The following is a 26608-nucleotide window of genomic DNA, read 5'->3' on the forward strand; positions in this document are numbered from 1 at the left end:
AAGCAGTTTATAGTAGTTAATATTAAACTGTTAGAAAATAGGGCTGGCATGATAGCGCAGCTGGCAGGGTGCTTGTCTTGCATGCAACTGACTGGGTTCAATCTTATATCGGTCCCTGAGCTCTGCCAGGAGTGATTCCTCAGTGCAGAGCCTGTAGTAAGTCCTGAACACAGCTGGGTGTAGCACAAAAGGCAGGGAATGAGACGCAAGTTTAACAGTTCAGGAGAACAAGGTAAAATTTTACTTCTGGAATAGTGGGTACAGAGTTCAGACCAGCAAATGAATGCTGAAAGTTTAATTCTGGTGCCAGTTTCCTTTAAATTCTGTTTTATGCTATTGAACCTTAAAAGTTATACATTCCTGTATCTTTGTATACATTTGCAAATGACATATTTGGTTGGAAAGTAGGAAAGGAAGTTTTCAGTGATCCAAGATCATTATTTGATGTTCAGAATCAAAGTGTTTCTATTGAGAGAGAAATAGTTATGGTTATTTGCATCAGTAAATAGGTACAGTTAGTAACTCTTCCCTTTTAGTCCCAAGAGCACTGCCCAGTTGTGGCTTTAAAATAAAAAATAAATGCTCTCTCCTTTTGTTAAGAAATTAAGTGATCAGGGTTGGAGGAGATCACTTAAAAACCTGAACCAGAAACCCTGGCTCCTCATGATCCATTAAGCACCTCTGAAGGGACCTCCAGCACTTTCCTGGGAGTAATCCAGTCCCATAGGATGTGGCCTAACATACCTAGTAAAAAAGATGAAAACAAAGCAAAAATAAGTGACCGAAGAATTCTTAACACTCCGATAATCATTAACTGCCATTTAAGAGTCTAAAGTCATCTCCTTTGCTATCATTAGTGGTGAATGGGTATCTGAACATTGTTCCTTCTAGTTAGTCTTAGAGGCTATATTGCCTTAGGGAGCAAGATCTAATTTTCAACACTGCTGGATAGTTTGGCTACTGAGTTGTGAACATAGGAACCATTATTTGTTCTATGGTTCCATTTCCAACTGGAGTGAGACTGGAATTTGTTATTCCCAGTAATGGCTGTGCTAACTGAAAATAAATTTTTAATTTTTTTATTTTTTATTAGTGAATCACCGTGAGGTACAGTTACAGACTTATAACTTTTCGTGCTTGTGTTTCAGTCATACAATGATCGAGTACCCATCCCTCTACCAGTGTCCATTTTCTACCACCAATGGTCCCAGCATCCTTCCCACCCCCCACCCCTCCATCCCCTCCACCCAACCCCGTCTCTGTAGCAGGGCATTCCCTTTTGCTCTCTCTCTCCTTCTGGGTATTGTGGTTTGCAATAGAGGTACTAAGTGGCCATCATGTTCAGTCTATAGTCTACTTTCAGCTCGAATCTCCCATCTCAAGCGGGCCCTCCTAGCAACCTTTACTTGGTGTTTCCTTCTGTTTCTGAGCTGCCTTTTCCCCCAGCATGTGAGGCCAGCTTCTAAGCTGTGGAGTAATCCTGTTACTTATCTCTACTATTCTTGGGTGTTAGTCTCCCATTCTGTTACTTTATATTTCACAAATGAGTGTAATCTTTCCATGTCTGTCCCTCTCTTTCTGACTCATTTCACTTAACATGATACTTTCCATGTTGCTCCACCTATATGCAAATTTCATGACTTCATCTTTTCTAATAGCTGCATAGTATTCCATTGTGTAGATATACCAAAGTTTCTTTAACCAATCATCTGTCCTCAGGCACTCGGGTCTTTTCCAGATTCTGGCTATTGTAAACAGTGCTACAATGAACATATAAGTACAGATGTCATTTCGACTATACTTTTCTCCATCTCTGGGATATATTGCCGGAAGTGGTATTGCTGGGTTAAATGGGAGCTCAATTTCTAATCTTTCGAGCGTCCATACTGTTTTCTAAAAGGGCTGAACCAGTCAGCATTCCCACCAGCAGTGGAGAGTCCCTATCTCCCCGCAAACACCGGTTTTTTGTTTGCGGTTGCTTTGTACTTTTGGATGTGTGCCAGTCTCTGTGGTGTGAGATGATATCTCATTGTTGTTTTGATCTGCATCTCCCTGATGATTAGTGATGAAGAGCATTTTTTCATGTGCCTTTTAGCCATTTGGATTTCTTCTTTGAGAAAGTTTCTGTTCATTTCTTCGCCCCATTTTCTGATGGGGTTGGATGTTTTCTTTTTGTAGAGTTCCACCAGTGCCCTGTAAATCCTTGGTTTGGTATCAACCCCTTATCATATGGGTATTGGGTAAGTATCATTCCCCATTCTGTAGATTGTCTTTGTATTCTGGTCACTGTATTTTTTGAGGTGCAGAAGCTTCTCAGTTAAGGTAGTCCCATTTGTTTATCTCTGTTTCCGTTTGCTTGGCCAATGGAGTGTCACCTTTAAAGGTAACTTTAGCTTCAGTGTTGTGGAGGGTTTTGCCGACCTTGTCTTCAATGTACCTGATAGATTCTGGACTGATGTTGAGGTCTTTAATCCATTCTCATCTGACTTTCGTGCATGGTACTAGGTAGAGGTCTGAGCCCATTTTTTTGCATGTAGCTGTTCAGTTTTGCCAGCACCATTTGTTCAAGACGCTTTCCTTGCTCCACTTTTCATTTCTTGCTCCTTTATCAAAGATTAGATGATCGTATATTTGAGGGTGTGTATAAGGATATTCCACCCTGTTCCATTGGTCTGCAGCTCTGCCTTTGTTTCAGTACCATGCTGTTTTAATTATTACCGCTTTGTAGTAGAGTTTGAGGTTGGGGAAGGTGATGCCTCCCATCTTGTTTTTCCCCAGAATTGCTTTAGCTATTCATGGGTCTTTGTTGTTCCATATGAATTTCAGGACTGTTTAATCCATTTCTTTGAAGAATTTCATGGGTATCCTTATGGGGATTGCATTGGATCTGTATAATACTTTGGGGAGTATTGCCATTTAGACAATGTTAATTCTCTCAATCCATGGGCAGGGGATATGTTTCTATTTCCTCATATCCTCTATTATTTTGTGAAGTAGCGTTTTGTAGTTTTCTTTGTACAGGTCCTTTACCTTTTAGTTAAGCTGATTCTGAGGTACTTGATTTTCTGAGGCATGATTGTGAATGGGATTGCTTTTTTCATGTCACTTTCTTCTCTCATTATTTGTGTGTAGGAAAGCCATGGACTTTTGGGTATTGATTTTATAGCCTGTGACTTTACTATACAAGACTATTGTTTCTAGGTGTTTCTTGGTAGAGTCTTTAGGTTTCTCTAAATATAGTATCATATCATCTGTGAATAGGGAGAGCTTGATTTCTTTCTATCCTATCTGGATGCCCTTAATATCTTTTTCTTGCCTAATCGCTATTACAAGTACTTCCAGTACTATATTGAACAGAAGTGTTGGGAATGGGCATCCTTGTCTTGTTCCTGATCTTAGAAGGAAGTTTCTTCGTTTTTCCCCATTGAGGATAATGCTTGCCATAGGTTTGTGGCAGATGGCTTTGACTATATTGATGAAAGTTCCTTCAAAACCCATTTTGGTGGGGCAGGAGCAATAGCACAGCGGGTAGGGCGTTTGCCTTGCACGTGGCCGACCTGGGCTCGATTCCCAGCATCCCATATGATCCCCTGAGCACTGCCAGGAGTAATACCTGCGTGCATGAGTCAGGAATAATCTCTGTGCATCGCCAGGTGTGACCCAAAAAGCAAAAAAAAAAAAAACCTATTTTGGTGAGAGTTTTCATCATAAATGGGTGCTGAATCTTGTCAAATGCTTTCTCTGTGTCTATTAATATGATCATATGGTTTTTATCTTTTGTTGATATGATGGATTATGTTGGTTTCCAAATGTTAAACTATCCTTGCATCCCTGGGATGAATCCCACTTAGTCATGGTGTATGATCTTTTTGATGATTTGTTGGATTCTGTTTGCTAATATTTTGTTGAGGATCTTTCCGTGTTTATCAGGGATATGGGCCTGTAGTTTGTTTTTTCGTGGTGTCTTTGTTTGCTTTTGGTATTAGGGAGATATATGTCTTCTGCTGTAGCCATTCTACCGTTGAGGACACCCACTGAGTTTTTAATTTCATCTACCAAATCCTTTATTTGTGACACTTATTTTTGTAGCTTTTTTATTTCTGCTTTCATTTCTTGTATTTTTTCGGCTGTCCGTTCCATATCTCACAATATCCTATCTGTAATACTGTAAAGTAGAATATGTATTTTAAACAGATATGTGAGAAAAACACACACAAAACCCCAAAATACAATTCCCCCTTCCCAACAAAAATAATTTAACCCCACAAATCATAGGCATGTAGTTCGCCTGTTTGTTGTTTTTTAGAATCAGATCTTATTAGGACAAGATAGACTCAGTCAGGTTAAATGTGTGAAATTCTCATATTTTTTTTTCTTTCTGTTGCCTTTGGGAAAATGATAAGGCTTATTTTTACCTTTGATAATATTTCATTGTCTTCTTTCTTCACTTGACATTCTGTCATCTTTCTTCTAATGTAATTGTAAGAAATACCCATAATATTAAACATTAAGGATTGACCTATTTTAGGAGTGATGAAATAGCTGTGTTATCGCTCTAGCCCCAAAAGTGTCTTTCTTTTAACAATTTAACAATTTAGTTTTAACAATTAAAATAATTATCTAGAGGGGCTGGAGCGATAGCACAGCCGGTAAGGCGTCTGCCTTGCACACGGCCAACCCGGGTTCAATTCCCAGTATCCCATATGGTCCCCTGAACACCGTCAGGAGTAATTCCTGAGTGCAGAGCCAGGAGTAAACCCTGTGCATCGCCGAGTGTGACCCAAAAAGAAGAAAAAAAAAAAGGAAAGACACTTTTATCCATAAAACTACAATGAAATTATCTCAGTTTTATGGATAATAGTGTGTCTCAGAGATTTAGCAGTTCGCTCAAGTAGTGGATAACAGAACTGAGATACTGTTAGATCTGACCCCAAGCTCAGCATACTTAATTGCCATGTTATAGTGTTACTTAGTATACATGGCTATAGGGTTGATGAGAAGAAATAATTATTTCTTCCCTGGAGTTTTAGGAAGATGAGATGCTTCAACATAAGAATGGGGATTTAAGGAAAGTACAGGTGAATTTGTTTTTCTTTTGTTTTTTGGACCATACCTAGTGGTGTGGGAAATTGCTGGTATGGGCTTTTTATGGTATAGGCTTTTTATGGTATGGGCTATTTATGGTACAAAAACAGTAACAAGTCTCACAATGGAGGCGTTACTGGTGCCCGCTCAAGCAAATCGATGAGCAATGGGATGACAGTGACAGTGATGGTACAGTTCTTGGCTTCAACTCACTGTGGTGCTCAAAGGGACTGTGTGCTGGGGATTAAACCCAGGCCTCTGACTCTAGAGGCCCGGGCATGCTTTTCTGTAATTTGTTGTTTCTGGGCCACAACCAGCAATGCTCAGGGATCACTCCTGACAAGCTAGGGAGACCCATCTGGGATGTTAGCAATAGAACCCAGGTCAGCTGCATGCATGGCAAGTGCCCTATCTGCTGTACTACCTCTCTGACCCCACACTCCAGCATTTTAATTACTGTATTCATATTTATAAGTCACAATGTCATATGAAGGAATAAGGAATTATCAAAGGAGAGTGAGAAGGAAGTCTGGTAGGAAGTACAATTAGAGAATAATACTATAATTAAAAATTGAATGAACACTCTGGCCTCTGGCTATTATGTGACTTTCAGTGGGACATGGAAATAACATGGTTAGCAGTATAAGCATATTTTAAATGAGAACTTTTTGATATTTATAGTATCTCTTTTGCTGTGTTTAGGTTTGCTGTCTTATTGGTGGTATGTCTGACAGTGGATCACAACTTGGTTCAATGGGTAGCCTGACCATGAAATCACAACTTCAGATCACTGGTAAGCTTTAAAAAGGTCCTCTAGTACCATTTGCCCCTTAAGATGAAAAAAAAGAGTCTTATGAGAAGACCTTTTAACGACTGTTAAATCAGGTATTAATATTTGTTTAATGAATAAATGTTTTAGATATTTAAAAATCTTCTTTGGGATGATCTCGGGTGTTTTATATGTTATTTTCCATTTATCATGTATACCTGGGCAGTTGTTTTTTTGTTTGTCATAATAGCTTTTTTGAGGGGGTAATTGCAGCTTATTCATTTAGAGTTCAGTGATTATCAGGACATTAAAAATTGTTCAGACCATTATCACAATCATGGTTGTGGACTCACTCAGTTTCCCCAACTCTACAACCATTAATTTACTTGCATATAATTTCTTTATATTGAATTTATCATATATGAAATTATAAAATGTGTTGCGTTTAATCTCTGCCTTCTTTCACTTAGCACATTTTCTCTTCCTTTTCCTTTATTTATTTATTTATTTATTTAGTTGTTGTTGTGGGACTACACCCGATAATGTTCAGGGTTTATTACTGGCTCTCTGCTCAGAGATCACTCCTGGCCAGGCTTGGGAGACCATATAGGATGCTGGGAATCAAATCAGGTTGACTGTATGATAGTACGTGCTGTAATATCGATCTGGCCTCACTTAGCATATTTTCAAGATTCATCCACAATGTAGTATTAGTATTTCAATTCCTTAAATTACTTTTCCCTCTTCTCTCCTCACTGTTGTTGGTTCTGTGATTATTGGGATTGCACACACTTCATTGTGATATTTGCACTCGGCTGTGGTGTTTACCAGAGGGTTGTTTCTTGGCTGTGGTATTTGCCATAGATCACATATTTGATTGTGATGCTTGTATACTTGTTGCAGTACTTGCAAGAAATTGATCATTTTCGTTGTGGTACTTTGGATTTCCCGAACAGCTGATATGATGGTATCATACTTGGTCACATGAAGTGGTGGCAGATATTGAACTGGCAACCTCACCTGATAAATGCTTGCAGGCAGGTGATCTTGTCATTGAGTCATCATGGGTCCCTAAGAGTAAATGTGGGCTTGTATGTGTGCCTGCATTAAGTTTGTTTGACTTTACCATTGAACTATATTTCTGCTTCCTATAATTTCCTTTTATTACCAAATAAAATCCTTGTGTGGATAGATAATATATTTATCACTTTTCCAGTCGGTGGACACCTGACACTTTTTAGCTATTATGATTTTTTTTTTTTTTTGGTATTTGTCTGTGGGCTGGAGTGATAGCACAGTGTGTAGGGCATTTGCCTTGCACTTGGCCGACCTGGGTTCAATTTCTCTGCTCCTCTCAGAGAGCTCGGCAAGCTACCAAGAGTATCTTGCCCGCACGGCAGAGCCTGGCAAGCTACCTGTGCCATATTCGATATGCCAAAAACAATAAAAACAAGTGTCACCATGGAGACGTTACTGGTGCCCGCTCAAGCAAATCGATTAGCAATGGGATGACAGTGATACAGTGATACAGTGAGTTATCTGTACCTGGTGATGCTTAGGACTTACTCCTGGCTTTGCAGCTTTGCACTCCTAGTGGACTTAAGGGGATCATATGGGGTGCTGGGGATTACTTTCATAATTTCCTTATACTGAATAAGGAAATTGCTCTCTGTGTTATCTCTGGCCTCCTATGAACATTAATTTTTAAAAAAAATGTTAGTAAGGAGCCACAATTTACAAAGTTACTGATTGTTTGAGTTTGTCAACTTCTGTCCACCTATGTCCCCAGATTTCCTCCCTATCCTAATCCCCATTCCACCCCTGCCTGTCAAATTGACAAGCACATTAGAGAGTTTCAGTGGTTGCTGATTAGATCACATGTTTTCCGATTTGTTGAATCTGTGTTTTGGGGATATGACTATACTCCTCACTCATATCACTGGTATGAAGCCCTAATGCCTGTTCACCCATTACATTTTGTTCTCCCCTCCCCCCCTTGATTTCTTTCGTTCTCTGTCCATCTCCTCTCTAAACACTGGGGTCAGAGGTGATCTAAGGCATCCCTCTTTTACAAGGTACATTACCTTATCCCTTACTATGAACATTCTTTTTTTTTTTTTTCTTTTTGGGTCACACCCGGCGATGCACAGGGGTCACTCCTAGTTCATGCACTCAGGAATCACCCCTGGCCGTGCTCAGGGGACCATATGGGATGCTGGGATTCGAACCCGGGTCGGCCTCGTGCAAGGCAAACGCCTTATCACTGTGCTATCACTCCAGCCCTTCTTGTACAACTACTTTATGAAGATGTATGTTTTCACTTAGTGAAAGGAGCAGAATATTTGGATCTTATGGTATATATGATTAACATTTTTGCAAAAATCCTAAATTTTATAGTGTGTGTGTGTGTGTGTGTGTGTGTGTGTGTGTAAGTGTAACAAGTTATTTTTTCTTGAAAGTTACTTAGATACCAGGGATCAGGGAAGAGAAAGAGGAAGTGAGTGTTCCAAGAGAGAACACAGTCCTCAGCAGAGTGGAAAAATCAAAGAGACAGAGAGAAAAATAATCAAAATTATTTTCCAAAGGATCTTCACCATCCATTTTACATTTCTTGTTTGTTTTGTTTTCTTTTGGGACCACATGTGGAGTTCTTGGGACTTAATGCTGTTTCTGTGTTCAGGAGATCATATATGATGCAAAGGGTTGAATTAGGACTGGCAAGTACTTTAGCCTCTCAGCTGTCTTTCCAGCACCCCCATTTTACAGTTCTACCAACTATGCGTGAGGGTTCCAATTTCTGCACACCCTTAAATATTTACATAGAGAAAGAAAATTAATTTTGCCTCTAGTTTTCTGAGTTTTTTTTGTTTGTTTTATTTATTTATTTTTTTAGTTTTCTGAGTTTTTGGCTGGAAATTCTTTGTAATATAAGAGACAGGATTTGGTCCACACCTGACAGTGCTCAGTGTTGTTGTAGGTGCCTGGAGGTGCTCAGTGGACCAAGCTTTGCCAGGGATTAAATCTTTGGCATTCTGCATACAAATCAAATGTATTTAGCCCTTTTGCAGGCTGTTTTGTGCTTTTTAAAAATTTTATGTTTTGGTTTTGTTTTGGGTATCACATCTCAAGTGTCACACCTGATTGTATACTCAGGAATTACTCTTGGTGGTACTCGGGTAATCATATGGAATACCATGGATTGAACCAGGGTTGGATGTGTGCAAGGCAAGTGCCCTACCTGCTGTACTATCACTCCAGCCCATTTTTGTTTGGGGGGTCATACCTGGTGGTGCTCAAGGCTAAACTCTTGCCTCTGCTCTCAGAGAATCACACTATTGTTGCTGTTCGGGGACCATATATAATGCTGGGATCAAACCTGGGTTGACTTCATGCAAGGCAAGTCCCTTACCTGTTGTACTATCACCCCAGCCCCATACTGTTTGTTTTAATCTAACCCCTGAAATATTGTACTCCTACTGAAAAACCTTGACTTCTTCTCCATAATTGATACAGAATTTAGCTTGACTAAGACTTTTCCGTCTGGATCTGCCTGTGTTTTTGGAGGGAAGAGGGATAAGAGTAGGGGAGTGTAAGTCTTTATAAATGAGCGATTTTCACTATGCAAAGTGAGTCACTGGATTTTCTTTTTTGTATTTGTTTTTGTGCCACTCCTAGCAGTGCTCAGAACTTCCTCCTGGCTCTGGTCTGAGATTACTTCTGGCAGGGCTTAGGGGACCATATGGGATGCCAGGGATCAAACCCAGGTCTGCTGTATATAAAGCAAGTGCCCTACCTCATAAAATTTTTGTTGTTGTTTGTTCGTTCAGGAATCAGTTCTTGTTTGGATTGGAAGACCAAAGTGCTTAGGTACATTTTTTTGTTTGGTGTGTATTTTATTTGATACTTATGCTGGACTGGAGCAATAGCACAGCGGGTAGGGCGTTTGCCTCGCATGCGGCCGACCCGGGTTTGATTCCTCTGTCCCTCTTGGAGAGCCCAGCAAGCTACTGAGAGTATCCTGCCTGCACGGCATAGCCTGGCAAGCTACCCGTGGCGTATTCAATATGCCAAAAACAAGTCTCACAATGGAGACGTTACTGGTGCCCGCTCGAGCAAATCGATGAACAGTGGAATGACAGTGCTACAGTGCTACTTACGTATGCTAGTATTAAAGTATATGGGAGATGTAACTCAGCAGTTGACCACATAACCTGCATATGTTGACATGGTTCACTTCTTGACACCACAAAATAAAGAAGTGTATGAGTAAAATAAGTACTTTGGTATTTCCTAGAAATTGCTTAGTATTTATTCCAAACTCAACATTTAAGGAAGGAGAACTGTCTTGATTTTTGTTGTTAGTAATTGCATAGAAATTTTATTGCATTTTCACATATTTTCTGGAGTGTCATATACTCAGACATAGAGGTTGTTCTGGGTACTTATAATTTAAAGTTAAAGGTTTATGAAATTTTAGTTTTTTTGGTTTGTTCTGGTTTTGGGCCACATTCTGGTACTCAGGGATAATTCCTAGCTGTGTATTGGGTAATCATGGTGGTATAGATAGAACTGGGTTAAATGGGCTTAGTCTTGTTCGAGGCAGCCATTTTAATCCCTGTACTATATTTCTGGTATGATTATTTGTTTATTTAGGTTTTTTTAGTCACACTCAGCTCTGTTTTTTGGATCCTAGCTCTGCTCTCAGGGATCATGTTGGTGAGCTCTGGGCATCATACGGGGTGCAGGGTCTCTTTCCTTGTGCACAACATGGGTCTGTCGCCTGAAAGGCACGTGCCTTACCAAGCACTGTACTGTCTTTTTGCCCCTTAAGTTAATTTTTTCATAGTAGCCATACCTGGTAGTGCTCCAGTGGTCACCAGGGCCATATTTACAAGTGTTGGGGTGAGGTGGGGTGGTATGTTGTGCTAAGGATAGAATTCAGGGTTTCTGCCACTTGAGCTGACTTTAATGCTGAGAGTTCATATACCAAGTTTTGCTCAGCCAAGACATAGATTGGCCACAGAGGTAGCCCTTGCCTAATTGGTTTTAGTTCTTACCATCTCATCCTACTGCTCATTTTTCTAGTCTGAACACCCTTGTTTGTTTGACCTTAATCACTTTATCCTCATGGTTCCCAGAATAAGTTGAATAAGCTTAAGGATTCACTTTTTTTTTTTTTTTTTTTTGGTTTTTGGGTCACACCCAGCAATGCACAGAGGTTACTCCTGGGTCTTCACTCGGGAATTACCCCTGGTGGTGCTCAGGGGACCATATGGGATTGCTGGGATTAGAACCGGGTCGGCCACGTGCAAGGCAAACGCCCTACCCGCTGTGCTATCGCTCCAGCCCAGGATTCACTTCTGCTTTCTTTAACTTGTTCAACATTTTATATTGGAATCATTAAACTTATTATACTGGATAGATAAGGATGAAGACTTAAAACCAGGTAAAAGCTTTGACCTCCAGACAGAAGAATCAAAAATACATTATATAGTACAATGTTATATGCAGTTGATAAATTACATGCTTGTATATATGGGTATAACAAAAAAATGGGGGTCAGAGAGATAGAATAGCAGGCAAGGCTCTTTCCATGTGCACAGCCAACCATGTTTGATCCCTGACTCCCCTGCCCCCAACCAGAAACAACAGAATTATTTTCTGCCATGAGTGATTACTTAGTTAAACAAATGTATTTTCTTAGATTTAAACCTAAGACTAGCTACGTGCTTGTCATAAAGGGAATTATAGTGAATTAAACAAGTAAAAGCTAATAAGTGTAATAAAATTAAGAATGAAATAGAGCTATACAGGAATATAATGCCACAGAAGCACAAATGCAGGAATATGACAGTGTTATGGATGCAGGAACAATTTAACTCCTTATATTTATAAAACGCAGTCCAATAAAGAAAAGGCAGCATTTGTATTTGAGGAAGTAGGATTCTATAATATAGGAAAAGGAATTTTATGAGTAGAGGCTCTTACGGGCTTTGTAAGAAGGAGTAAATAGGTAAAAGTAGTTAGATTACCAGGGGATAGGGCTGGATAGGATTTTATATAGGAGGAAACTGAAGTTGTGTACAGTAAATAATGTAAAAATGTTCCCTTGTGTTTGAACTTAAAAGCAATAGAGAATCATTGAAATGTAGTGATGTAATAACATCTGTTTTAAGAAGATAATTTTAGTAGTAGAATTATCTACTACTAGAGAGGCAAGTCTCGTTATCGGAATTAACCAGACAAATCGCTTCACCAACTAAGAACGGCCATGCACCACCCCCCACGGAATCGAGAAAGCTCTATCAGTCTGTCAATCCTGTCCATATCCGAGCCGGGTGAGGTTTCCCTGTTTGAGTCAAATTAAGCCACAGGCTCCACTCCTGGTGGTGCCCTTTCCTCAATTTCTTTAAGTTTCAGCTTTGCAGCCCTACTCCCCCCTAGATCCCAGAGACTTTGGTTTCCCGGAAGCTGCCCGGCAGGTAATGGGAATAGCACTGACACGCTCACCAGTCAGCATCGTTCATGGTCGGAACTATGACGTATCTGATCCTCTTAGAACCTCCGACTTTCATTCTTGATTCTGTCACTGTCACTATCATCCCTTTCGAGAGGGCACCAGTAACGTCTCTCATTGTGAGACTTATTGTTACTGTTTTTGGCATATCCAATACACCACGGGTAGCTTGCCAGGCTCTGCCGTGCGGGCTCGATACTCTCGGTAGCTTGCCGGGCTCTCTGAGAGGGGTGGAGGAATCGAATATGGGTCGGCTGCGTGCAAGGCAAACACCCTACCGCTGTGCTATTGCTCCAGCCATTCTTGATTAATGAAAACATTCTAGGCAAATGCTTTTGCTCTGGTTCGTCTTGTGCTGGTCCAAAGAATTTCACCACTAGTGGCGCAATATGAATGCCCCTGGCCATTCCTCTTACTCATGGCCTCAGTTCTGAAAACCAACAAAATAGAACCGCAATCCTATTCCATTATTCCTACCTGTGGTATCCAGGTGGCTTGGGCCTGCTTTGAATACTCTGATTTTTTTCAAAGTAAACCCTTCGGCCCCAGGGATACTCAGCTAAGAGCATAGATGGGGCGCCCAGAAGCAAGGGGCGGGGACCAAGGGGGGGAGGGGAAGGGCGGTGGCTTGTCTCTAGGCGGACCTTTCCCTGCTCCCAAGATCTAACTAAGAGCTTTTTAACTGCAGCAACTTTAATATACCCTATTGGAGCTGGAATTACCTCGGCTGCTGGCACCAGACTTGCACCAGACTTGCCCTCCAATGGATCCTCGTTAAAGGATTTAAAGTGGACTCATTCCAATTACAGGGCCTTGAAAGAGTCCTGTATTGTTATTTTTCATCACTACCTCCCTGGGTCGGGAGTAGGTAATTTGCACGCCTGATGCCTTCCTTGGATGTGGTAGCTGTTTCTCAGGCTCCCTCTCCGGAAGAGCCTGACAAGCTCCCCGTGGTGTATTCGATATGCCATATACAGTAACAATAACAGCTCTCATTCCCCTGACACTGAAAGAGCCTCCAGTCATTTGGAAAGACGTGTAAGGAGAGGCTGTTAAAATCTCAGGGCTGGGATGAATGGAGATGTTAATGGTGCCCGCTCTAGCAAATCGATGAACAGTGGGATGACAGTGATACAGTGACAGTGATATAGAGAGGTGAGAGTAAGGAGTAAGGACTGAAAATTATTAGTCTTGGAATAACCCCAGTATAGGATGATACTGTCTTTTTTCTTGCTCCTTTTAGTTCATATATATAGACATATATTATATGTATATGCATATATATGTGCTTATGACTCAGGAATCACTTCTGTTGGTGCTCAGGGGACAATATGTGATGCCAGGTTGGCTACATACAAGGCAAACACTGCTATACTGTCAGTTGATAATTGAAATTGAAATTCTTTTAATTACTCTCAGAATATAAATTTTAGAAAACATCACATTGCTCTCTTTCCTTTATATAAGGACTGTAACACAGATTTTATGTAATTTTCTAAACTTTGAAATTTGTTTTCTGAGGGTTTGGAGGCTGCATCTGGTTATGCTCTGGGCGACTCCTAGTTTTATGCTGGGAGTGGGATGTGGGAGGGAGGGAAGGTGTTGCTCCTAGCAGGGCTCTGAAGGCTATGGTGGTACTAGGGATGGAAACAGGGTTAGCTGAAATGCCTTATTTTTATTTATTTATTTATCTATTTATTTATTTATGGTTTTTGGGTCGCACCTGGCAATGCACAGGGGTTATTCCTGATTCTGCACTCAGGAATCTCTCCTGGTGGTGCTCAGGGGACCATATGGGATGCTGGGAATCGAACCCGGGTCAGCCGCGTGCAAGGCAAATGCCCTACCTGCTGTGCTATTGCTCCAGCCCCACTGAAATGCCTTAATCTCTGTACTATCTCTCAGCCCCTGAACTTTGAACATTTAAAGAATTGATCCCATTCCCCAGTCAGTCTTTGCTGTGATGCTTGGATTTTTTTTTTCTTTTTGGGTCACACCCAGCGATGCTCAGGGGTTACTATTGGCACTGCACTCAGGAATCACTCCTGGTAGTTCTTGGGGGACCATATAGGATGCTGGGAATCGAACCCAAGTCGGCAGTGTGCAAGGCAAAACGCCCTACTTGCTATGCTATCGCTCCAGCCCTGCTTCGATATTTTTTAATGTGTTAAGCTTATCTTTTTTTGGTGTTAGTGAGGGGCTGGTTTTTGTGCCATTTTAGTAGAACTTTAGAGTTCTACCCAGCACTGTGCTTGAGGAACTCAGGCCTCCTGCATACAAAGCATGTGTTCAGCTTCTGTTTTTTACTTTTTTTCTTTTGGTTTTTGGGCCACATCCAACAGTACTTAGGGCTCACTGCTCACCGTGTGCTCTGGGTTTGTTCCTGACTCTGTGATGCAGGATCACTCCTGGCTCTTGCTCAGGGATCACTGTTGGCAGTGCTCAGAGGACAAGATGTGGTACTAGGGATTGATCCTAAAGCAGCCATATGCAAGGCAAGTGCCTTAACTTTTGTACTATCTCTCCATCTTCTAAATTTATCATTTTGTATGAGAAAGTTAAATGTCTCACAGAATAATTATATTAAATTGACCGTATCTAGTAACAATAATAGTTGGTGTCAGTTATCCTTTTCCTCCCTTAATTTTATAACTTGCTCATCTGCCCTTTGTTATGATGAGCAGGGATTTGACTCACTTGGTCGTAGTGCTTAAACATTTGGAGGTAACATGCAGGATTATCATATGTCAGAAGTCACGCTGTATGTTATCCTGGGGATCCCAAATAAGCATTGCTGCCAAGATTGTATTTCACTAAGTGAAACTGTTCCAGAGGGTGAACCCAGTACACATGATTGCTATTTATTTATTTATTTATTTATTTTTTAATTTTATTTTATTAAATCACCGTGTGGAAAATTACAATGCTTTCGGGCTTAGGTCTCAGTTATACAATGCTGAAACAACCATCCCTTCACCAGTGCCCATATACCACCACCAAAAAAAAAAAAAAACCCACACAGTACACCTCCCATCCCGTCCCCCCACCCCCTACCTTGTAACTGATAAGTTTCATTTTACATTCCATTTACTTTGGTTACATTCAATATTTCAACACAAACCTCACTATTGTTGTTAGGAGTACCCCACTAGATTCAGACCTACTGTGAAGACAAATAAGGTCTACCGCGGCCGCGCGGTTTTGAATTTCTGTACTTTAACAAGAAGTCCAGGGAGATTTCTTCCAGATATTAGATAATTGCAGGCTTGAAAACCCAATCTGTGGTCGTCTTAATATGGCGGCCACCGCGCCCTTCATCCCCGGAGAGAAAGAGGCGAGAGAGAGAAATACCTTTCCCCTCCTGGGCGGGCACGGGGCCGAGGCTTAGTTCACAGGCTGGAGACATTCTGCGAGGAGTTGCCCACGCCGAAAGAGGTTTTGCTGGGTCTGGATTCACGCTTGTGCAGCTGCGGAGAGGCCGCACATGAGTGCGGCCCCTGGGATCACATCTCGGCGGTCCATGATTGCTATTTAAAGGTATTTTCCAGGTGTCCAGAGAGTTAGTTCAGGGATTATGATGCTTGTTTTACATATGATCAAACCTGGTTCAGTACCTGGCAATACTATGAGTATTGCTTGGTGTGGCCACCCATCCCTGCCTCACCTTAAGAAAGATGTTTTCTAGAGATCTTTCTAATCTCCTAATGCCATGTAAGCCCATATTTCATCACACGGACTTTTCTTTAAGATATTGCTTCCTTGAATGGTTTAACATTCGGAAATCAATCAACATAATCCAGCATATCAACAAAAGTAAAGACAAAAACCATATGATCATATCAATAGATGCAGAGAAAGCATTTGACAAGATCCAACATCCTTTCATGATGAAAACCCTCGCCAAAATGGGGTTTGGAGGAACTTTCCTCAAGATAGTCAAAGCCATCTATCACAAGCCTACGGCAAGCATTATCCTCAACGGGGAAAAACTAAGGGCCTTTCCTCTGAGATCAGGCACAAGACAAGGATGCCCACTCTCACCACTCCTCTTCAATATAGTACTGGAAGTACTTGCGATAGCTATTAGACAAGAAAAAGAGATTAAGGGCATCCAGATAGGAAAGGAAGAAATCAAACTCTCACTATTTGCAGATGACATGATACTATATCTAGAGAAGCCTAAAACCTCTACTAAGAAACTCTTAGAAACAATAGACTTATACAGTAAAGTTGCAGGCTACAAAATCAATACCCCAAAATCCATGGCCTTCATATATGCAAACAATGAGGCAGAGGAAAGGGACATGAAAAAAGCAATCCCATTCACAATCGTGCCCCAGAAAATCAAGTACCTCGGAATCAGCTTAACCAAGGAAGTAAAAGACCTTTACAAAGAAAACTACAAAACGCTACTCCATGAAATCAAAGAGGACATGAGGAAATGGAAACATATACCCTGCTCGTGGATAGGGAGAATCAATGTTGTCAAAATGGCAATACTCCCTAAAGCATTATACAGATTCAATGTGATCCCTATAAGTATACCCATGACATTCTTCAAAGAAATGGATCAAGCAATCCTAAAATTCATATGGAATAACAAACGTCCAAGGATAGCTAAAACAATTCTTGGGAAAAAGATGATGGGAGGCATCACCCTCCCCAACCTCAAACTTTACTACAAAGCAGTAACAATTAAAACAGCATGGTACTGGAATAAAGGCAGAGCCGTAGACCAATGGAACAGGGTGGAATATCCCTACACACAACCCCAAATGTATGATCATCTAATCTTTGATAAGGGAGCAAGAGATGTGAAGTGGAGCAAAGAAAGCCTCTTTAACAAATGGTGCTGGCACAACTGGACAACCACATGCAAAAAAATGGGTTTAGACCTTGACCTGACACCATGCACAAAAGTCAGATCAAAATGGATTAAAGACCTCAACATTAGACCACAAACCATAAGGTACATTGAAGACAAGGTCGGCAAAACCCTCCACGATATTGAAGATAAACGTATCTTCAAAGGTGACACGGAACTAAGCAATCTAGTAAAAACAGAGATCAACAAATGGGACTACATTAAACTAAAAAGCTTCTGCACCGCAAGAGATACAGTGACCAGAATACAAAGACTATCCACAGAATGGGAAAGGATATTTACACAATACCCATCAGATAAGGGGTTGATATCAATGGTATATAAAGCACTGGTTGAACTCTACAAGAAGAAAACATCCAACCCCATCAAAAAATGGGGCGAAGAAATGAACAGAAACTTTACCAAGGAAGAAATACGAATGGCCAAAAGGCACATGAAAAAGTGCTCTGCATCACTAATCATCAGAGAGATGCAGATCAAAACAACCATGAGATACCACCTCACACCACAGAGATTAGCACACATCCAAAAGAACAAAAGCAACCGCTGTTGGAGAGGATGTGGGGAGAAAGGGACCCTTCTTCACTGCTGGTGGGAATGCCGACTGGTTCAGCCCTTCTGGAAAACAATTTGGACTATTCTCAAAAAATTAGATATTGAATTCCCATTTGACCCAGCAATACCACTGCTGGGAATATATCTCAGAGAGGCAAAAAAGTACAATCGAAACAACATCTGCACATGTATTTTCATCGCAGCACTGTTTACAATAGCCAGAATCTGGAAAAAACCCGAATGCCCCAAAACGGATGACTGGTTGAGGAAACTTTGGTACATCTATACAATGGAATACTATGCAGCTGTTAGAAAAAAGGAAGTCAAGAATTTTGTAGTTAAGTGGATGGGTATGAAAAGTTTCATGCTGAGTGAAATGAGTCAGAAAGAGAGAGACAGACATAGAAAGACTGCACTCATCTATGGTATATAGAATATCAGAGTGGGAGACTAATACCCAAGAACTGTAGAAATAAGTACCAGGAGGTTGACCCCATGGCTTCGCGGCTGGCCTCACGTTCCGGGGAAAGGGCAACTCAGAGAAGCGATCACCAACTACATTGTAGTTGAAGGCCTTGTGGGGGAAGGGAGTTGCGGGCTGAATGAGGGCTAGAGACTGAGCACAGCGGCCACTCAACACCTTTATTGCAAACCACAACAGCTAATTAGAGAGAGAGAACAGAAGGGAATGCCCTGCCACAGTGGCAGGGTGGGTTGGGGGGGAGATGGGATTGGGGAGGGTGGGAGGGACACTGGGTTTACGGGTGGTGGAGAATGGGCACTGGTGAAGGGATGGGTTCCCGAACTTTGTATGAGGGAAGTATAAGCACGAAAGTGTATAAATCTGTAACTGTACCCTCACGGTGATTCTCTAATTAAAAATAAATAAATTATTAAAAAAAAAAAGATATTGCTTCCTTGAGAGCCAATTCCTTCTGTACTCCAGACTGCCCTATCCATTGAATTTAGAGAAATACCTGACACATGGTAGAAATTCATATATTTGTTACCTGAGTTTGTTAATGTACCATTCATTTGACCTCACAGTTCTGAATCTTTTGAAACTGACAATGGATCTGCTAATGGGAATTTAGGTGAATGACGCGAGGAAGCTCTTTATTTACTAGAATAGCAGGAATACAAAGATCATGGCTAAATAAAATCAGTATTTTATTTATTTTTATTGAGGTACCATTGTATTGTGACCTCTAAGTTTCAGGTTTGCATAATTGTAGTGTTTTAAAGCAAAATTGCCTCCCCAAGTAGAAGTAATCTTTATGAAATTCAGATGATTTGAAGGATGAACTAACTAAATATTGAAATATTCCTCCCCCTTTTATCTGTTTCTAGTTATTTCAGCAAAACTTAAAGAAAATAAAAAGAATTGGTTTGGACCAAGTCCTTATGTGGAAGTCACAGTTGATGGACAGTCAAAGAAGACAGAAAAGTGCAACAATACGAACAGTCCCAAATGGAAGCAACCCCTTACAGTGTAAGTTTGAGAGTATATATATATATATATTTTTTTTTTTAATTTATTTACTTATTTATTTTTTTGCTTTTTGGGTCACACCCAGAGATGCCCAGGGGTTGCTCCTGGCTCTGCACTCAGGATTTATTCCTGGCAGTGCTCAGGGGACCATATGGGATGCTGGGAATCAAACCCCGGTCAGCCACGTGCAAGGCAAACGCCCTACCCGCTGTCTATTGCTTCAGCCCCCTACTTTTTTCTTTTTAAATGTCAGCTCCTGCTATTACTATTACTGCCTAGTTTTCTTTTTTTTCTTTAGATATTTCCGTTTTTCCAGATTCTTATTTTCTCTGCCATCTCTAGTTTATAGCACTTGTATTTTCCTTGTCTTTTGGGTTAGACACTGCAGTGCCTGGAGGATGTTCCCAGTGATGCTCAGTGAATTATGTGATGCTGGTGCTAGGAATTGAACCTGGACCTTCCACATGCATGGTGCCTCTCCATCCGAAAGTTGATATAACTTTTGACATTGAAAATCAACTGGGAAATCCTTAATCATGGGCTTAGGAGGAGTTTAGCACCTCTTTTCTTAGGACTGAAATGGAGTTATAAGTAGCTTACTTAGTTTTTTTTTTTATTTTACAAGTATATATATATATATATTTTTAATTGGTTTCTTTCTTTCAAAAATGTCCCCTCTCGGGCCAGAGAGATAGTTAAGTGGGCTTACCATAAACTGCATACAGAAAGTCCAGGTTTAATTCCTAGTACTGCCTGCAGTGACCCTTGAGCACAGAGCTAGGAGGAACTCCTGAGCACGGCAGGGTATGACTAGCAAACCAGGGTATGACAAGACAAAACCAAGCAAAATATTTATATTATGTATCTTATTATATAACTTAATATTATAGTTTGGTTTTGGGGAGAAATTTTCAGTTCAATGCTTGGGGGGTTCCTTCTGGTGGTGCTCAGGAATTGCTGTGGTGCCAGGGATCAGTCTCAGGTCTCCTTAATGCAAAGTATGTACTTAGCCTAACTCACTAGCTCATATTTTTTTTATATGCTTAACATATAACATGGTTATCTTTCTGAATAAATAAATAGGTCTGATATCTCTTACATTACTAAGTGGTCCTGTATATGGATGAGTTATCATTTTTTTTTAATAATTCCTTATGTATGGAGCCAGAGAGATAGTATAGCAGGTAGGGCACTTGCCTTGCATGAGGTCGGCCCAGGTTTGACCCTGCAGCCCCCTATGTGGTCCTGTGGGCTGCTAGGAATGATCCTTGAGCCAGGAATAAGCCCTGAGTACAACTGATTTTGCTCTAAATAAAACAAAAATAATTTGTTATGGATCAATTGGTTTCTAGTGTTGTACTGCTATTAGTGTTGCAGTATACATTCATGTGCTTTGTCTTTATATTGATGTTTTTTTCTGGTATGAATTTATAGGAAGTAGGCTATAGATCAGATTCAGTAATTGCTCACACAGCCTCAAATATGTTTTTTCAGTTTTAATTAATATTTGGTTTTTGGTTTATACCTGTCAGTGCTCATGGATTACTCCTAGCTCTTCATGTATATTGCTAATCTTGATTGTACAGCTGTGTGATTTATTTGGGGGGGGGTTGGGTTCAGCCACAAGCAAAAATGGCTGTATAAGCAGGTAGTATTCAAATAGAATTTTCATACAATTATGAAATATAGGCAATGATTGGTTGTATATAGAAAGTTAATTATAATTTATTTTGTATGCATTTAATAAAAATAAGATTTTTGCATACTTTTTTGTCTTTTAGTATTGTCACCCCTGTGAGTAAATTACATTTTCGTGTGTGGAGCCACCAGACACTGAAATCTGATGTTTTGTTGGGAACTGCTGCATTAGATATCTATGACACATTAAAATCAAACAATATGAAATGTAAGTATGTAGAAGTATAGAGATTGTGTGTGTGTGTGTGTGTGTGTGTGTAAAATTCATATGCTAAATTTGCAGAATACTGTTAACAGTTTATTTTCAAATGTATTTGGTTATATTTGTAGGGTAGGGGGACCATGCCTACCCCACAGTACTACCATGCCTACCTCACAGGATTCTGTAGTGGCTGTGATTTACAGTCAAGTGTAAGGGAAGTACCTTTTCTCCTGAGCTTATGTCTACAGCCCTTGCTTTAGTAATAATAACAGGAAGAAGAATTTTGAAATATTTAAAGCTTTCTGAGAAATCTTGGCTTAACCATTCATTATGGACCTGATATTTTATTATTATTATTATTTTGCATCACACCTGGTGATGCACAGGGGTTACTCCTGGCTCTGCACTCAGGAATTACCCATGGCGGTGCTCAGGGGACCATATGGGATGCTGGGAATCAAATCCAGTCTGCCGCGTGCAAGGCAAACGCCCTCTGTGCTGTGCTCCAGCCCCCTGGATCTGATATTTTTAATAGCTAAAAATAGGTATTTAAAACAATATGAAAAAATAGGAATGAAAATTATCCATCAGAGGGGGCTGGAGTGATAGCACAGTGGGTAGGGCGTTTGCCTTGCACGCAGCCAACCCGGGTTCAAATCCCAGCATCCCATATGGTCCCCTGAGGTGATTCCTGAGTGCATGAGCCAGGAGTGATCCCTGCGCATTGCTGGGTGTGACCCAAAAAAAGCAAAAAAAAAAAGAAAGAAAGAAAGAAAGAAAGAAAGAAAGAAAGAAAGAAAGAAAGAAAGAAAGAAAGAAAGAAAGAAAGAAAATTATCCATCAGAGAGACAAATACAGTTAGTATTCTGACATTTTCTTTTCAAGTGCTATGTATTTGATTTCCTTATTTTAGATCTTATGGCTTTTCCTTGTTTTAAGTTTTATGATTTTATTTATTTTTTATTATTATTTTTTTGGTTTTTGGGTCACACCTGGCGATGCACAGGGCTTACTCCTGACTCATGCACTCAGGTGCTCAGGAGATCATATGGGATGCTGGAAATCAAACCCGGGTCGGCCACATGCAAGGCAAACACCCTACCCTCTGCTATCGCTCCAGCCCCAAGTTTTGTGGTTTTATTAATGTGTATATTGTTGGGGAGAAAAATAATTCTCCTAACCCTGTCTAGGTGTTTTGCCGCTCTAAATTTATACAGGACAGATAAGTGGAAGATAAAAATAATAATGGAATCACTGGAGATAAGGGACCCAGCTACGTAACCAAAGCATATAGGGCCTTTTGTTTTATTTTTTGTTTTAAGCATCTAGTTTTTGTACTTTGCCAAAAGATTTTACAAGAAAAAAGAGTTTGGATTTGTAGGTTATCTTGAAAGTAGCAAAGTTTGATTTTTCAACTTATTCTAAAATTTCTATCTTTTATTTTATTTTATTATTGTTTTTTTTTCTTTGTCACACCTGGCAATGCACAGGGGTTATTCCTGGCTCTGCACTCAGGAATCACTCCTGGCAGTACTCAGGGGACCATATGGAATGCTGGGAATTGAACCCGGGTCGGCCGCATGCAAGGCAAACGCTCTACCCACTGTGCTATTGCTCCAGCCCCCAAATTTCTATCTTTTAGTGGTAAAGATGCCCACTATATTTCTGTTTCTGGGAGGGTATTTTTCCTCCTTTCAAGGACATAAAGGAGGGTCAGACAGCCCTTCTAGCACCTGCAGTTTTCTCAAGTAAATTTAATAAATTTATTCCAACATTGTTTATTTAATTTAATTTATTTTTTATTATTATTAATTTTTTGCTTTTTGGGTCACACCCAGTGATGCTCTGGGGTTACTCCTGGCTCTGCACTCAGGAATTACTCCTGGCAGTTCTCAGGGCACCATATGGGATGCTGAGAATCGAACCTGGGTCAGCCACGTACAAGGCAAATACCCTCCCTGCTATGCTATCACTCCAGCCACACAAGATGATTTATTTTGGAGTCTTGGCATACCCAGAACCCCATCGGTATCTTGTTTGCATAACATAGATATGTAAGAATTCGAATTATGCTTGTTTTAATGTGTCATGAGTTTAAAACAATTTTTTAAAATCTCGTGATTTTCTAAAACTTTTTTTTTTTTTGGCTACACCTGGTGGTGTTCAGGGCTTAGGAATTCCTGGCTTAGGAATCACTCCTCACAGGGCTCGGGGGACCTATAGAGTGCAAGAGATTGAATCTGGGCATCTGCGTGCAAAGCAAGCTCCTTACCTGCTGTACTATTGCTCCAGCCCTTATAATTCATTCTTAAATTTTGTTATCACCCAGTATAATTTAGACATATATTGCTACTTTTGGCTGTACATCTGTTTCATTTAGTTTGGATGTTTAGACCACACCTGAGGGTGCTTTAGGTCTATACCTGGCTGTTTATCAGGGATAAACTTATTTAGTTTATCTTTTGACTTTGGGGCCACACTCACTGCTCAGGGCTTACTCCAGGATCTATAATCAAGAGAAGACTTGAGGGACCTCCTGTAGTGCTGGGGATTAAACCCCGGTTGGCTGCCTGCAAAGCAAGAGCCTTATCTGCTGTACTGTTTCTTTGGCCCTGTCTGTATTTTATACAAGGTAAATGAAGACAGAAATTTGATGATTGAGGAACTTAGTATTTTACAGCATATATGTTAAGTATTAGCAAATCATACAACTTTTGGGGCTGGAGCAATAGCACAGTGGGTAGGGCGTTTGCCTTGCACGCGGCCGACCCAGGTTCAATTCCCAGCATCCCATGTGTCCCCTGAGCACCGCCAGGATTAATTCCTGAGTGCAGAGCCAGGAGTAACCCCTGAGCATCACCAGGTGTGGCCCAAAATGAAAAAAAAAATTATACAACTTTTAAACTGTTCTGATATTGAAAGTTGTAAATATCTTGGATGAAGTATATTAGAACAGTTTCTGTAAACATCAGTTAATTTTTCTGTCATATAACATTTTTTTGTTGTAATTCTTTTTTCAGTTGAGGACGTTGTTATAACTTTACAGCTTACAGGTGACAAAGAACCAACAGAAACAATAGGAGACTTATCAATTTGTCTTGATGGAATGCAACTAGAATCTGAAGTTGTTACCAATGGTGAAACTACTGGTTCAGAAAGTAAGTAATTATATTCCATAGAGACTCTTCAGTGATTCTTCTTATATTAGCTACTGTATCTGATGTATGTAATTTTTGATATATTACTTCACATTAAAAATTCTTCTTTTCTTTTTTTTTGGGAGAGGGCGTTGCCACACCTGGCAGTGCTCAGGGATTAATCCTGGCATTATGTTCAGGGATCGCTCTTTGCAGTGCTTGGGGGACCAAATGCAGTACCAGGGATTGAAACCAGATAGTCATGTACAACTTCTGACCTGCTGTATGACTATATGATCTCTCTAGCCTGGAAATTATTTCCTTTTTGATAGAGGCATTTTTGGGTCACCTTTGGTAGTAGTTGAACTGGGGTAGGCTCATATGTAGTGCTAGGGGAACCAACTGGGTTTGACCACATGGCAAGACAGGCATCTTAACCTCCAGTCTCTCTCTCTGTCCCAGAATGTTAATTGTATTTTAGTTTTCAGGCCATACACCTCACATGGCTGGGGAACAGTATGTGGTGCCAAGGATTGAACCAGGGTTGCCCACATTGCAGGGTAGCCATCTCAATTCCTGTATTCTCTCTGTGATCCAGATTGATCATTTTATTTTTGACTTCTTGGTCTTTGAGACACACCAGGCAGTACTCAGGGCTCATTCCTGGCTCTGTACTCAGAGATCACTCCTGATGGGCTTGGGAGATCATATGGTGTGTTGGAGGTCGAACCCAGGTTTGTTGTGTACAAGGCAAATGCCCTCCCTGCCGTACTCCTGCTCCTTGATCATTTTAAACATTTTTCTTTGAATACAATTTTCCTGGCTGGAGCGATAGGACAGCGGGTAGGGCGCACACGTCCGACCTGGGTTTGATTGTTCCGCCACTCTCAGAGAGTCCGGCAAGCTACCAAGAGTATCTCACCTACAAGGCAGAGCCTGGCAAGCTACCTGTGGCGTATTCAATATGCCAAAAACAATAACAGGTCTCACAATGGAGATGTTACTGGCGCCTGCTCGAGCAAATTGTTGATCAACAGAGTGACAGTGACAATTTTCCTATGAATAAATATTTTTCTGTAAATTGTAAGTGAAAGTTAAATTATAGTTGTGCCAGTAAGTTTATAAAATATTGATTATTGATTCTGTAGGTCAACAGTAGCAGCAACTAATATGATATATATGATGCCATACTCCTACTAGTGCCCATGGCAGATATTTTAATTTTTGTTTCTTGGGCCACATCTGACATTTACAGGACTTACTGTTGTCTCTGCACTCAGGGTTTGGGGGACATTTTAAGGTGCTAGGTATCCAACTGTGGTCAGAATGCAAGGCAAGCCCCTACCCTCTATATGATCTCAACTAGTACATGTTGGAATTTTTTGCAGTTTTTCTTCTATTTTTGTAGGCTATATTTAAAGAAATGTTTTGTATTAAAATAATGACAAAACCAATTTGTGCCAGTGTATCTTACAATGTATGGTTTACTATTTTTTGGTAAAGGGTATAAAAATGAATGTATGTGATTTAAAAGAAATCTGATAACACCAGCTAGTGTCTGCACATACTTAATAAAAAAACAGATTCTTTTAAACTATTTCCATCACTTATGTATATATTTGTAATTGAAATGTAGATTATAGCAACCCGAAGACAAAGAGTAGATTAATGATTTCCTTGATTAATATAACTAAGATCTTTTTGTTTACTTGGAAACTTCAGTATAAAACAGTCTTCAGCTTTTAGGTGCTTTTCTTCTGTTTCTACTTTGGGAAATGGCCTACTTTGTCTTTAACTCGTGACTTTTTTTTTTTTTTTTAAAAAACTCATGACTTTTTAAAATAGCAGTACCTTCAAGATAACCCTGGTGTGTTTTCCAGATTAGTTCTTTGATGTTAATGAGGGTGGAGAGGAATTTCTGAAATGGTTAATATGACTTGAAAAGTTGACATGTCTATTTAAATCAGCATTTACAAGAAATTCCCAAGTTTATTCTTTAAATTGGAATTGGCAAGATAGTATACATGTAAAATTATATCATTAAATTGATCTAAACCTCAATATGTTGGGGTGTTTTTTTTTGTTTTTTTTTTTTTTGGCTTTTTGGGTCACACCCGGTGATGCACAGGGGTTACTCCTGGCTCTGCACTCAGGAGTTACTCCTGGCGGTGCTCAGAGGACCATATGGAATGCTGGGAATTGAACTCGGGTCGGCTGCGTGCAAGGCAAATGCCCTACCTGCTGTGCTATCACTAGCCCCTCAATATG

The 26608-nt window shown here is 40.3% G+C and overlaps 1 protein-coding gene across 3 annotated transcripts in view; it reads left to right on the forward strand.

The window, feature by feature from the left end:
• The window catches only part of ITCH (itchy E3 ubiquitin protein ligase), a 102723-nt gene that overhangs the window by 21624 nt on the left and 54491 nt on the right, over positions 1 to 26608 (forward strand). For 2 of the 3 annotated variants that reach the window (XM_004612555.2, XM_055138453.1), the window contains exons 3-6: positions 5788 to 5878; positions 19162 to 19303; positions 21085 to 21209; positions 24224 to 24361. In XM_004612555.2, coding sequence (XP_004612612.1) covers positions 5809 to 5878; positions 19162 to 19303; positions 21085 to 21209; positions 24224 to 24361 — 475 coding nt within the window. In that variant the 5' untranslated portion in view covers positions 5788 to 5808. Of the gene's footprint in view, positions 1 to 5787; positions 5879 to 19161; positions 19304 to 21084; positions 21210 to 24223; positions 24362 to 26608 lie in introns of those variants that run through there. The other variant, XM_055138455.1, reaches the window with a different exon arrangement.

Source organism: Sorex araneus, chromosome 5 (genome assembly GCF_027595985.1).
Source record: "Sorex araneus isolate mSorAra2 chromosome 5, mSorAra2.pri, whole genome shotgun sequence".
Classification (NCBI taxonomy): Eukaryota; Metazoa; Chordata; class Mammalia; order Eulipotyphla; family Soricidae; genus Sorex; species Sorex araneus.